This window comes from Podarcis muralis, chromosome 12, assembly GCF_964188315.1.
Source record: "Podarcis muralis chromosome 12, rPodMur119.hap1.1, whole genome shotgun sequence".
NCBI lineage: Eukaryota > Metazoa > Chordata > Lepidosauria > Squamata > Lacertidae > Podarcis > Podarcis muralis.
Genome location: NC_135666.1, coordinates 3444265 through 3458472, shown reverse-complemented (window position 1 = coordinate 3458472; position 14208 = coordinate 3444265). Strand labels below are relative to the sequence as shown.

General features: G+C 50.0%; 1 protein-coding gene and 1 long non-coding RNA gene across 5 annotated transcripts in view; one reads left to right on the top strand and one right to left on the bottom strand.

Moving 5' to 3' along the window:
- Positions 1-294: 294 nt before the first annotated feature.
- Positions 295-14208, top strand: part of DHX30 (DExH-box helicase 30) — a 33481-nt gene continuing 19567 nt past the window's right edge. The window contains exons 1-5 of one of the 4 annotated variants that reach the window (XM_077936622.1): positions 295-436; positions 4217-4271; positions 11496-11513; positions 12035-12165; positions 12941-13051. In XM_077936622.1, coding sequence (XP_077792748.1) covers positions 4244-4271; positions 11496-11513; positions 12035-12165; positions 12941-13051 — 288 coding nt within the window. In that variant the 5' untranslated portion in view covers positions 295-436; positions 4217-4243. Of the gene's footprint in view, positions 437-931; positions 1029-4216; positions 4272-9304; positions 9498-11495; positions 11514-12034; positions 12166-12940; positions 13052-14208 lie in introns of those variants that run through there. The other 3 variants (XM_077936623.1, XM_077936624.1, XM_077936625.1) reach the window with 3 other exon arrangements.
- On the bottom strand, positions 3742-9291 carry LOC144329281 (uncharacterized). The gene is made up of 2 exons (XR_013394756.1): positions 8981-9291; positions 3742-4648 (listed from the first exon to the last, which is right to left on the bottom strand). It is a non-coding gene; the product is annotated as an uncharacterized LOC144329281 (long non-coding RNA).

The following is a 14208-nucleotide window of genomic DNA, read 5'->3' as shown; positions in this document are numbered from 1 at the left end:
CTCTCTCTCTCTCTCCGGGCCTGCCCGTCACCTTCCGCCTTTCCCCTCCAAGCCCCGCCCCCCGCCGCCTCCCATTGGCGTGCTCCGTTGCCTTGGAGAGACGCGAGCGCCCTCCTCTCGCCCCGCCCCTCCCCGCCGAAAGCCCCGGCTGCGCTTCCTTCCTTCCTCCTCCGCTTCCGCTCAGGGACCGGAAGCCACGTCGCCTTGCGCCGCGCGGGGCCTGCCGGGAGCCGTAGTCCCGGCGCCTGAGAGGGAAAAGAGCGAGCCGGCCGGCCAGTGAGGGAAACCAGCGACCCACCCACCCGCCGCCTCTCGCCGCCTTCGCCCGCTCCCGCTCGCCCGCCCGCCCGTTCCGCGCAGCCGCCGCGGCCTCGCGCTCCTCCTCCTCCTCGCCCGCCCCTCGGCCAGAGCGGCGAAGAGCAGCGGCGCGAAGGAGGTCGGTGGCCCGTGAGGGAGGAGGGAGGAAGAAGGAGAATAGGCGGCGGCGGCGGCGGCGAAGAGGGAAGGAAAGGAGCGGGCGACGCCGCCGCCGCCGCTCGTCAGGGAGGGAGGGAGGGAGAGGCGGACGCAGCTGCCGTGAGGCGCTTGGAGGCGGGGGGGGGGAGATAAATGGGGGGAGGGGGATGCGCAGAGGAGAGGGAGGGGGCTGTGAGGGGGGGCAAGGGGCGAATTAGGGGGAGGGGTTGGATGTGGGGGGGGGGAGCAGGCCGTGGGGGGGACCGAGGTCATGGCGGGGTGGGCGTGGAGAAGAGATGCTTCTTTGGGGGGGGGGGTGAGAGAAAGAGAGTCCGCGCGAAGGATGGGTTTTTTTGGGGGGGTGGGGGGCAGTGACAGGTGTTTGGTCCTGCACGGGGACGACTTGACGTTTGCTTGCAAGGTGGCGCTTTCTCCGTTTTCCTCCTCGCAACAACAACCCCGTGAGGTAGGCCAGGCGGAGAGGCAGCCGCTTAGCCCTGCTCCTCCTGGTCCTCTTGGTCTGGGATGCCACGCTTGGGAGAGGTGGCCAGGCTCCGGATGGATCGGAGGAGGTATGGGGGGCTTGGTCTGGGGAGAGGGGCCCTAGGGATGGGAGCGCTGTAGGTGTGTCTGGCAAAGGGGTGTTGGCGAGTCTGGCATGGCGATGGAGGTAATCCTAAGAATTGGACCCAGGGTCTGGAGACAGCGACTTGGCTAGTGATGGAGGCGAGGTGATGTTGGAAAGCTGTGCAGAACCGAAAGAGTGAGAGTAGGGTTGGTGGTCCTGATGCTGAGGGTGACAAAGGGATGTCTTCAGATCTGATTTAACAGCATCAGAGGGAGGGGGGAAAGCCATGGTTCTGGTGGCAGGGAGGGAGGGTGGTAGTTTGGCAAAAGTTAGTTTGGCATCTGCGTGGATTTCAGTGGGTTGTTGGGAGCGTAAGATTTCCTGGATGCTGGGTACTGCCTTCTGGAGCAGAATTCTGCTTAAGGCAGTACCCAGCCAGGTGCATCCGGATGCTCATGAGCCTCCGTGTTGTTTGTAGTCACAATTCCTCTGGGTGTAAGAGGAACAGGTAGAAAGGTAACAGGAGGTAGTGCATCAGATCACAAGTAGGCGTCATTATGGGGGAAGAGAATGGGAGTGAGGTTGCATGGAATTGGGATGAAATTAGATTCCTGGGATTCCAAACTTTATAAGCTTTATTTTAATGCTGGAATAAAAGCTTGCAAGGGTCAAGTTGGTTTTGATGGCTGGCTGGTGCTGACGGGAGTTGTAGTCCAGAACATCTGGAGGGCACCAGGTTGGCAAAGGGAGCTGAGAAGCAGTTATTCTTGTTCTTGGAACATCAGTTGTAGGCGAGTTCAGGTTGGCAGCATGAGCTAGTCTACACTTCTTCTGTTGTAACAAATGGACTAGGAATGAATGGGACATGGACGGGGAGAGGCAGACTGGGATTAATAGCTGTTAAGAATATTCATTGGCAGAGCTCGCTTCTTGATTGATTGAATCAATGGAGAAAACCTAACTCTGGCATTGTGTGCCAAACATCCCAGCCTAAACAAGTGTCTTCAGAATAACTTTGAAGTAGGCTAGGCCGAGATGTGTAGGGACTTGCCCAAATCTCCACCATGCTCTACGTTTGGCAAGGATTTGAATTTGGACACCACAATCAGTCCCTAATCCACAGTTATTAGCACTAGTCTCTGTTTTATGCCTTTTGGGGGGTGTTTGCTCTCTATGTATTAAAAAAAAGTAGTAATCGCATACTAAACTTGGAGTAGCTATGATGGGGAAACTGTGAGACGGCTGGCACAATGTTCTTCACTGCATGGCTCTTGAGCAACAGTTGTTTTTAAGTGCCTAGCATGTCCTGGGAATTTGTGGGTTTGACTCTGCATCGGCTCTTGGAGGGGTTTGCAATGACAAAAGGGTGACATAGAAGAGGGCATTTCAGTGGGTACAGGGTTTTTATGCCTGCATGGCGACTCTCACCTGCCAAAACTCTTAAATGTCACTGGGACTGGTACATCCTTTGCCTCCACTGAGACTGTGATGATCCTGGAAAACATATCTTTTATTTAACTGTTCTATGTGGGAACTCTCAGTGGACCTCCATGTGGACAGCCTTCCTTGGGCACTCTGAGAAAAAACTGAATGGACGAAATGTTGCCCAAACTTGCCCACATCCTTCTGATCCTCCCAACCAAAGTCCCAAGTTGCCATGCCTGTCCTTGGTTACGGAGAACAGCCAGTAGGGATGCTGGCTTCTTTATCAGCCTCTGCTCTGGGCCTTTAATAGTGAGTTGATGATGAAAATATTAACACAGGGACTCCAACTCTCATCAGCCCCAGACAGCATGGCCAGTGGTGAGGGATGATGGGAGCTGTAGTCCAGCAAACGTCTGGTGGGCACCATGCTGGCAACCCCCCGTTTTCAGGTGGCACTGTTTTTTAATCTTGGTATGTCTTAAAAGGCTTCATCTGCTTGTTTCCTAAAAGTAAAGCTGCATTTAAAAGTAGAGGAGCAGTCAGGGCAGCCTGGCTTTTTTCAGGTCAGTTGCAATCCCTGCAACTCATAAAGTCATTGAATAATTAAGAATGTCTCTTGGGAATATCACGAGGATTTTTCAATCCCTTTGGTTATACTGAATCTTCTTTCATCCTGATAATCAGCACTACTGGTTAGGACCAAACTGTGCTGCCTGGCTTTTCAAACTGTAAATAGCAGCTGGGGTGGAGTCAGAACCACAGCAAAGTGGGGAGGTGGGTTTAACACTTTCCTTACACTGAGATACTGCTCTCTCCCCCAATGTTTTCTATAGCAACAACTAGGAACTTGGGAGGGATTTTCATGGGTACAAATGGGGGATGGGGTTACCAAACACAAGTACGCACTGCTGCTTCTAGTTAAAGTTCTAAAAGGGAAATGTGTCACCAAGTTAAACTTTTTTTTTAAATGTGGAGCTTTGCACTTGGGATGGGGCATGGCTAAGTAGTTGGACAAAAAAGATCCCAGCATCAATCCCCATCATCTCCCTCTTTAAAGGATCTCTGTAATGAGGAGAGGGAAGTCCACTAGGAATTGAGATGTATGTGCTGAGATGATGGCGACCTTGGGATCCTGCGATTTAGAAAAGGCTGGTTTCATAGAAAAACCTCCTCCCAGAAGTTGGTTGAAAGGAAGCTGACAAACCCCAGCCAATAAGCCAGACCACATGTGATGATGAGGCATTTGGCTTCCTATCTCCCTCAGAAACACAATATTTACATACAAGTTCTGGTTGGACGGTTGCTTAAAATTTTAGTTACAGGTAGGTAGCCGTGTTGGTCTGCCGCAGTTGAAACAAAATACCAACTAAGTTTGTTATTGGTATGAGCTTTTGTGTGCATGCACACTTCTTCAGATACAGTGGTACCTCAGGTTAAGTGCTTAATTCGTTCCTGAGGTCCTGAAACTGTTCTTAACCTGAAGCACCACTTTAGCTAATGGGGCCTCCCACTGCTGCTGTGCCGCCGGAGTACAATTTCTGTTCTTATCCTGGAGCAAAGTTCTTAACCCGAGGTATTATTTCTGGGTTAGCAGAGTCTGTAACCTGAAGTGTATGTAACCTGAAGCATATGTAACCCAAGGTACCACTGTACTTAGTTGGTCTCTAAGGTGCTACTGGAAGGAATTTTTTTATTTTGCTTAAAATTGGTTAGACTCTCCTTGATACATTTCATCTCTCCTATCTCTTCTCCCTCTTGTTTTTCCAGGAACTGGACCATTTTGCTCTGCCAGCGATGTTCTCCCTGAATTCATGTAGAAGAGGTAAGAAGGTAGCTGGCCGGACATAGGGTGGGTCATGGCATGAGGGAATCACTATTTTTGATGACTAGGGGGGAAAGCTCTAGAACTGGTTCTCTTCTCAGTCACACCAGACCTTTGTGAGACTTGAGCTTCCCCCTGTGGCAGTGAATGAAATTTCCAGTCCCTTTCTATTCACACTGGCTTCAGGTCCTCATGCCGAGTTTCTGACAGGGATGGGGAGTCTGGTGCCCTCCAGCTATTGTTGAACTACAACTTCCAGAAGCCAGCATGGCCAATGGTCAGCGATGGTGGGAGTCTGAATCCAGCAACATCTGAAGAGCTTTAGGTTCCTCATCTTTGGCTTACAGCATTGGCTAGGACGTAGTCAGATGTACTACCTAGAAAACGATAAAGAAGTTGTGGGTCATTGTTGAGCTGAAAATCATCTCATGCCTTTGGCTATGAATTGGTCCATAATCCCAGGTGTGTTTTTCAGATGTCACATCAAGGCTCATTTCAACCAGGCACAACCAAAACATTTGTTACTGAAGCTGCTCATGAGCATGTAATTGGCCTCAAGCTAATAATGACACACATTCGACGATTCACATCTTTGCAGATCTCCAGTAGTTATTTTGATAGTGGCCCTTTCCCTCTCTGCAATGATGTGGGTGGCATTCAACTGTCATGGCTTATATAGAACTCACATACCCTGCAAATCCAGTTTTCTGTCCAATCTAGCCTTTACATTGGTTATCCACATTAGATTATGCTTTGGTGTTCCCCAACCCCCAATCCAATTTGAAATAGGAACGTTCCCCCTTTTTAAACCTCATATATCCCTTTTTCTTAGTTGTGCTGCTTTGCACCACCTTAGTAAGACTGCTGTCCTTGGTGTTGACAACATCTGTACAACATGTTCTCATCTTCTATCATGTTGTCTCTTTCCTCTTTTCCCTAACCAAACTCTCCATTTAGCTCATTACTAGTTTTCCACGCTAGTTGCTCCAGCCATCCGCCATCCTTGTTGTTCTTTCTGAGCTCCTGGCCGTTGATTTTAAAACGAGGTGCTCATGCAGGAATAAAGAATTCCTGGGATTGGCTGAAAGAGAGATGATTACTGTGTCCGCCCGGTGAAGTACTATATCACCTTTACAGCCCTTTGGCATAAAGACCCTGCAAATTTTCATCACCAAGAGCAATGCATTCAAGGATTCTTTTCCTAAACGCACACTTGGCTCACTTGTCAGGTGAGTTGGCACGATGATGACATTGGCAGTGGCCGAATCAACTGCAGAACTTGAAAAAGAGACCCCAAGCAGGGCAGGAGTCCTCAGAACAAGGCTAGTGGTTTGTCATGGACTCCATGGTGGTCCTGTGATGGGAGAGGAACACAACAAAATTACCTTCCTGTCTGCATCAGAAAGGCTCGACCATGGCTGGTTCCTTTGAGACGAGAGTGGCAAGTTATGCCTTTAGCCTGACCTGGCAGGCTGCAGGACAAAATGTAGAAATTAAATGCTGTTAAATGCTTTTATGTTGCTTAATAAAAAGTTTTGTGACTTCAAATAAGGAGACCGTTTAATTTTTGGCATCTTTCCTACACGTTGCGTGCTCAGAGCTGCAAGCTTTTGTATAGCTGTCCGTGACAAACCACTAGCCAGACTCGTGTAGATGGTTGTCCATCATCTCACCTTTCTCCTTCAGCTCTCTGTTACTGTGCTCTAGCTCTTTCCTCTTCCTGTCAAAGATGGGGTTGCAGCTGCTATTCTTTTCACTGCTGTGTTTTACATACCTGGTTCCTTTCTCTAGAAATACTGTGGAGAGGGGAGGAATCCTATTGGTCCATCCTTCCAACCCTGACAGCTGATCCATTCCATGTCCACAGCCTGCTCCCTCCCACTTCTCTCCCTCATATGCCATATTTCTTTAGCCTCACTCTTTGCTCAGTCTCCTTCCACAGACGCAGTTGCCCTCCTTACGTAATCCCTCGGGGATAGACCCACCAACTCTTCCCCTGCCTCTAGCAACCACCTGCTTTGGGAAGCTCTCTCACACCTGCCCATTAGCCTTTCCTTCAGTTGTTAGGCTGGGAGAAAGGGCTTTGTTTGCTAGTGTGTGTGCCACCACACGCTGCCACCAAAGCACCTTTTTATGGTGTCTGGGGTAAGCAGAAAAGTGCCTCTTTCATTTGTTACTAGGAGCACTAAGGTATAAACTGTCCATGTCACCTGAAAACAGTAATGAGAGCAGAAACACAGAAACCACCAAACATCCCCTACAGGTGTCGTTTCAGCTGCACAGCTAGTCCACCCAGCAGTGGCGGAACTGGACAACGCCCCTTGTAGCTGCCCAAGGGAAGCATTGGTTTTCATGCAGCAGCAGCACTTCTGCCAGCATTTGCCAACCTGGTGCCTACCAGACATTTCCCATCAGCCCCGTCATTGTATGGCCTTGCTGACCGGGGCCAATGGCAGTTGTCTACCAGGTGTTTTGTACAAACCTGGTTGGCTAAGGCCAGCGTTCACATTCCTGGCAGCCACGGCCGTCTTAAGTATATCTGGCACTGTGGTGCAAAGCTCCCTTCGGCGTCCCGTTTCCCAGAGTTGTTGACCTTATGGAAGCGGGGTGGGAGGACAGTGGGGCTGGAGGAGGTGTGCAGTACTGGCGGCTCCTCCAGCAGGGAAGAGCCAGAGGCTGGATGCGGCACCTCCCAGCTCTGCTGGCCGCTTTGTGCCGTGGTCGCTATGGCAGCAGGAGGCTCCAGGCGCGGCACTGCTTGGGCACAGCATGGTGGAGGTGGGCAAGGGCGGTGAGCTGATGCCAGGAGGCGCCACGTCCAGCCTCTGCCTCTTCCCTGGCACCCTCCAGAACTTGGCACCACTAGCCTCTGTGGTTAAGACGCCCCTGCTGGCAGCGTTAACCTGCTCCCCCAACCACATTTATTTGAAATCCAATTAAAGCTATTTAATTAATTTAACAGAATTGATGCACTTGATCCAGTGATACCAGCTTTTCAAAGTCTGATTGTCACTGACACCCCCCGCCTCCTAGCCCCTAGATGTGTCCCCTCCTTTCCATTCCTGTGCAGTAAGGAGAAAGGTGTCTGGCTGCATAACAAGCCGAGCAGGCCCTCGACACTTGTGACTACCCTAAAGCAGTGGAATTCCTTGTGACTGCTCCCCCATGCTACTTTTCCAGACTCCCACTTGTGTATTTCAACAAAAATCTTGTGTTAGTTCTCCCTTCATGTGTGTTACACATAGCCTTGTGGTCTTGTGCTGTGCACTTTGATGTGATAACCTTACTTTAGCTTGTGTGACGTACAGTGGCACGGACTTCAGCATAGCCTTGCACCCACCAGGGCAAGAGAGTGGTTATGACCCTGCCCTCCAATCCTTGCCCAGTGTCAGTGGGCACAATTATCTGCTTCACTCTGTCTGCAGGCTTCTTGCACTGGGGTGGGACTTGATTTCCATATGTTGGCCTTATTATACGAACTTAGTCATTATCTTGACAAAGAGCAGAACAGAGCATTGAGGCCATGTTACGGTTGGGAAGCCTCCATTCTTACATGTTTTAAAATTACCTTTGGATATGATAGGAGTTACTGTGTGTCATAAGACACATTGTTCAAGCTAACTTCCTTATGGGGGGGTGGGGTTTGTCTTCATTACGGGTTTAATAGGCACACAGCAGGTAAGTTCAACTGGGCCACGGTCTCTTCATGTCTCCCTGCTTGGAAGAGCTGCTTGTGTACCCATGTTTATAATTTTTTTTTGCAAAGCACTGGCTCTTTATTTTAAACAAGTTTTTTATCTTATGAGCCAATCCTATGAACTTTTGCTCTAGCAACGAAGCATTCTGGACCAAGGACAGTTCCCACTGGATCAGTACCACCTTGCTTCTTGAAGCAAAGCTGTAGCATTCTGAGTTTTCCTGGGCTGTTTTGCAAGCCCCAGCATCATTTGCTCCGTGCTGCCTTGCTTACAAGGCAGCAGCACTGCGGACAGACAATACATCAAGAAAACAGGCAGACTTTGGCAGAGGCCATTTGTTCACAGAACTGTTGACCCACATTCAGGCTGTTAGTGCGGACCCAACCATGCCAGCAGAGCGGCAGCCATCTGAATTCTTGTACCTCTGCTGGCCTCTCTTGACAACCTTTGTTTCTTCTGTCTTTTTGAAAGCCCTGGCTATCTAAAGTGGTTGTGATCTGTGCAGTTTTCGAAAGAAAGCCACGAGGCTTCCAGTTCCCTTCGGAGCAACACTTACGTTGTCATTTCAATAGCATAACGGGTGTTTTAAGATCCTACAGGCCTGGAAAATTAAGGGGCTTCACCTTTTAGGCTGCAGGTATTGCAGCCCATTATGATGAGGACAGGGACACGGCTGGCTCTGTGGGTTAAACCACAGAGCCTAGGGCTTGCCGATCAGAAGGTCGGCGGTTCGAATCCCCGCAATGGGGTGAGCTCCCGTTGCTCGGTCCCTGCTACTGCCCACCTAGCAGTTCGAAAGCACATCAAAGTGCAAGTAGATAAATAGGTACCACTCCGGCGGGAAGGTAAATGGTGTTTCCGTGCGCTGCTCTGGTTCGCCAGAAGCGGCTTAGTTATGCTGGCCACATGACCTGGAAGCTGTACGCTGGCTCCCTTGGCCAATAAAGCGAGATGAGCACCGCAACCCCAGAGTCGGCTACGACTGGACCTAATGGTCAGGGGTCCCTTTACCTTTACTATGATGAGGACACCCACCAATAAGCCAGGAGAGAGGGGTGAAGGCAGAGGTGAGGCTTGCTGGACCCACCAAAGCCACTCCTCAGCTCTTTGTCTAAATCCGAGGGGGCAGCAAGCACCTTTCCCCTGGCTCCGGAGAAGAGGGTCGGGCGAGGGGTCCTGGGGTCCTGCTGCTGGGTTGAGTCCGCCTGCCTGCCTTTGTGGCCTCCCTGCGCTTCACTCCGGCGCCCTCCAGGGGGCGCGCCGCGGAAGGCGTGGGCGCCCCTCTGGGCTTTGTGCGCGTGCGCCCCGCTCCTGCGTCGCAGCCGGCGTGCGAGCGTGCCTCCTTCCAAGATGGCGGCGTCCAGCCGGCTCCTGCAGATGCTGCTCGACGGCGCCGCCGGGCCGCTGTGGCGAGCGCAGCCCACGCTGCGTCGCTCGTTGCGGAGGGGCCTGTGCGAGCGCGCGGCCGGCGCGGAGCAAGCGCAGCAGGCGGAGGACGACGACGACGGCGACGCGATGGGCCGCCAAGGTGAGCCGGCGCCGCCGGTTGCTGGCTCGCCTTAGGCCGGGTGGCGGCGGTGGGACAGGGCAGCGGGCGGAGGGAGACCCTCCCCTCAATAGCCGGCCTCATGGAAGCGGGGTGGGGGGCTATGGGCGAGGGGCATGAGACACCCCGCGCCGGTGCTCCTGCTGGCCTTCCTCCCCGGCCTTTTGAGGGCGCCTCTCCCGCCCGCGCTCCCGCATCGCCGCGCTTCTAACGGAGCTGGACGCGGTCAAGGTCACGCGCTGCACGTGCTCGCCTCCCCCCCCCCCCTTCCCCCGGCAAGCGAGAAATGAACCTTAAGGTGGCCGAGGGGGGGGGGAGCTGCCTTCGCTTCGGCTTCCTAAAGCATGGGTAGGCAAACTAAGGTCCGGGGGCCGGATGCAGCCCATTCGCCTTCTCAATCCGGCCCGCGGGTGGTCCGGGAATTACATGAGTAGAATGTGCCCCTTTTATTTAAAACGCATCTCTGGGTTATTTGTGGGGCCTGCCTGGTGCTTTTACATGAGTAGAATGTGTGCTTTTGTTTAAAATGCGTCACTGGGTTATTTGTGGGGCATAGGAATTTCCTCAATCCCCCCCCCCCAAAAAAAAATATAGTCCAGCCCACCACATGGTCTGAGGGACGGTGGTGACGGCTGAAAAAGGTTGCTGACCCCTGTCCTAAAGGAAGTGAGGGGCTTCCCTAGGTATTAGGCCCACCCTAGAGGGTGATTTCACTCGCATTCTGTTCTAGAGGCAGAACACAGGGTTGTGGCTCAAAAGAACATCCCATAAGCAGGAAGTAGTCTTGGACTTTAGGGGGGCGAGGAGGATCAGGAAGGTGAGCAGACTTTCAGCCAGTATTGTCTTTTACTGGGGCCTCTGAACTCCAGAATTGGTTTTCAATGCCAAGTAACCTCGTAGAAGGCCACGGTCGAAGCAATGGGATCTGTGCTGTTGCTTAATTCACTCTGCTGCTTTGAGTAAAATTGATGCTGTGGTTTAGTGCAAAATCCTTGCAAATATTGGTTTAGCAGGTCGTTACTAGCCCACTTTTTCTCTTAAGAAAAAGATGTCAGTGGCCTGGGTAATATGAGATTCTGTGCCACTACAGCCCACCAGTTCAAAGCACAAAGTGCATTTGCAAATATAAAAAATGTTGGGCATGTTGTGATGATCTCTGTGATTGTGTTGGTCCATAAGGGGAACCCCCAAAGTCCACAGTGGTGCAGAACGTTAATTATGATCAACCAAAATTCCACAGAATTGTGGCGAGCTCTGGAGTTCCCCAAAACTTTTTGTCGAGCAAGCAGGAATTAGGGGGAGGTGGAAACTTTTTTTAAAAAAAAACCTACTGTACTAACATTAGATGGAGGCCAGTCTGTAAACTCTGTTCCAAGCTGGTGATTGTAGGCTGATTACAAGCCAGACTTTTGAGTTCCCAGAGATGGGGAGTAACTAATAATTGTGGCTTCAAAGCCCAATACATGACACTTTTTCTGACGTGTTCAACCGCCAGGTGATTTCCCCATCCTGATCTACAAGCTGACCTCTTGGCTATGCCGTCAATCTATATATTTTTTGTACTTTTTATCCTTGTTCCCCTCACCACCTGCTTTGTACAACACTGTGCCTGATGAAGGCTTCTGGAGAACTCAGAAGCTTCCCACACCTTTGTTGGTCCCAGCTCTGGATTTTGAAGGTTGTTCTTGTATTTAAACCTAAATTGTGTCCGATGATTGGTTTTCTATTGAGAACTTCCAAGTTGGGAAATGACCTGAAATGAATGGCCCCATTGCGGAATTCTTAGTGGGAAGTCTTTGCTCTTTGTCATGGTACCATATTTATTTATTTATTTTAAAGAAGAAAACTCGTAAGCTTCTGTTTTCTGGGAGTTTATGGAGTTGGCGCTGAAGGTACCATAGGGGTATATCCATCTGTTTAAGCTCCACCTTCTCAAACCTTTTTTTATTCTGGATCTTTTCCTTCTTGCTTTCCTCTTAGATAGGACAATGCAAGGAGGTGAGTCAATTTCACTTTCACTTCTCCTTTTTTGGCAAGTCTAGCTGCTGCCATTGTGTGTGTGTGTGTGTGTGTGTGTGTGTGTGTGTGTGTGTGTAGGATTGATCTCTGTTATCTAGATATGGTTTCTATTGAGCTCTTATTGTATGAACACTTTAAAGATGTTTTTGCTGTCTTCAGCTCAAACATCTGAGCTAGCTAAACGCTTGTGCAAGGTGGTTTGAGCATGTGGAGTTCTCAAAGCAGAGGGCCAGTTGATGCAATGCACCTTCACCACACATCAAAAGCTCACTGGGCACCAGTGGTTTGTGTAAATCAGCCCCCAAGAGCAGGTAGCCCTGGGGGTTTTGATAAGACACCTCTTCCCTGGTAAACGGACCTCAAGGCTGAGTCTGCCGTCTGCAACATTGGACATTGCTGACCTCACATGGATGACAGATGCATTGCATGATTCATTTGTCTTGTGAAGTGTTCTCAATTTGACAGGAGGTTAATTCTCCCATCCCACAATTTTCTTTCAGATTCAAGAGATTTACTGAAGGAATTTCCCCAGCCTAAAAATTTGCTCAACAGCGTCATCGGAAGAGCTCTTGGCATTTCCCATGCAAGAGACAAGCTGGTGTATATCCACACCAATGGGCCACGGAAAAAGGTAAACTGTCTGCAGCACCTAAAGCAATGGATGGAAGTGGCAGGGAAGCAAGTTCTTGCTCGGTGTTCGAAACTCCCATTGTTCTAGGCGCATTTTGCAACGGAATTTCATTAGCGCGAGCAGTTTCTGAGCTCTGGGCACAGAACTGTGCCTAAGATTTCAGATTAAAACTGCAGAGTGGAAGGAAAGGAGGACCTTTTTCTGCCTCCCCACTTCAATCCACTCTCTGAAGACTTGAGAAGAGACCTTCTTAAGAATATTAGGGAGGTGGGCAGGGGAAAGACTAGGCCATGTGAACATAATATTTTAGCTCATTCATTTTCAGCTTGGTATTCATGTTATTAAAAAAGCGCACCTAGACATTCCATTATTGCGCCCATAATCTCGGTTTAAGGTGCCATTTAGCTCCTAGCTTTCCGTTGTGTGAGAGCTTCTTATGGGCATAAAATTACTGGTTAACACACTTCCATAACAAGCACACATCATAACTCTAGCAAAGGATCCTAAACCCCTCAGCAGTGTGTATATGAACATACATGAGTGCACAGGTAAGCCCAGGTACACACATGGTAACAGGAGGCTGAATCAGATGAGTGCCATGGCCCTTCACAACTCTACAGTGCTGTGAAAATGTCTCTTAAGGTGAAGCTGCATGTGAGGAGAGCTGGTGCTTGCTGTGTGGACTGCTGTGCTCTGTTAAGAAGGCACAGGATGCTCAGAAGCGGCATATATGCCTGAGCAGTATGCCTGACCTCTTCCCTTCTTTGTCCTGCAGAAAGTTACGCTGCTCATCAAGTGGCCAAAGAACGTGGAAGTGGAAGGCTACGGGACCAAAAAGATCGACGCTGAGCGGCAGGCTGCAGCCGCTGCTTGCCAGCTCTTCAAGGTGAACGGGGTGGGGGGTGGGGTTGTTGTCAGGGGGTCATCCTTCATTTCCTTTCCCTGTCAAAGAGCATCCTCTCACGCACTCAGGCCTCACCATGGCCAATTCTTGCTTTCATTTAACAGCAACATCCTTATATATACACAGACAATTAGCATGATTCCAGAAACCACTAGGAAGACTTGCCCTCTGGCTGCAGGAGGTTCCCTGAGCTTTTTCTGCCGCTTTGGGCCTTCCATAACCAGAGCTAGGCAGTGGGCGGAGCTGTAGGATTAAATGGGCTTTTGAGAGACGAGTTGCACTAGCCAGTTTTGGATTTGCGTTCCTGTAATGGTAGCCGTCCCAAACTTTGGGGGTTCAGCAAGCCAGAAGTGGAAGAGGTGCTGGTCTGTTTGACATACCACTCCCAAGTTAGATTAGAGGAAGGCAAAAGGGAAGTCTTGTTTCCCCACCAATGCTTCAAATCACATTCAGTGAGTGACAGTTGCTGTCAAAAACTAAGTCAAACTTCCATGCTGGTCATGCGTGTCAAAGGCACAAATCTCTATTATTATTATTATTATTATTATTATTATTATTATTATTATTACATCCTTCATCTGCAAATCTCAGAGTGGTTCATGACATAAAAATACAGTATACGTTATAAAAGCGAGAACGAAAACAAACCAAACAATACCCCCGTCCCCACAAATACATTTAAAAGGGATATAGGTTGTTAATTCTCATCCCAGGTGTCTCTGACTTTCTCTTCTGCCTCTCCCCACCCTGTCCTATGGACTGCCATTGCTCCTACAAATTTCTGTGCTGTTTGCAAAGCCTGCACAGTATCCTACTTCTGGTGGTCTGCATGTACAAATGTGCATTAAACGAATGAATGAATGTGTATTATTACGACCAAACAGCCAGCTTACAGATGTGCATTGTTGCACTATGGCAGCCTTCACTAACCTGGTGCCTTCCGGGTTTCTCGATGGGGGGTTGTGGTCCAAAACATATCGTACGCACCAGGGTGGCGAAGGCTGCAGCATCAGAAGCAAATGTCAGCAATGGGGTGCTAAAACCACAGTGAGCAAGAAACGTGCCTTTTTTAAAAGGGGAGTGGTTTTCAAATGAAGTTATTGATACTGGCATAAAAAGTTTTATTTCCTCAAATGCTC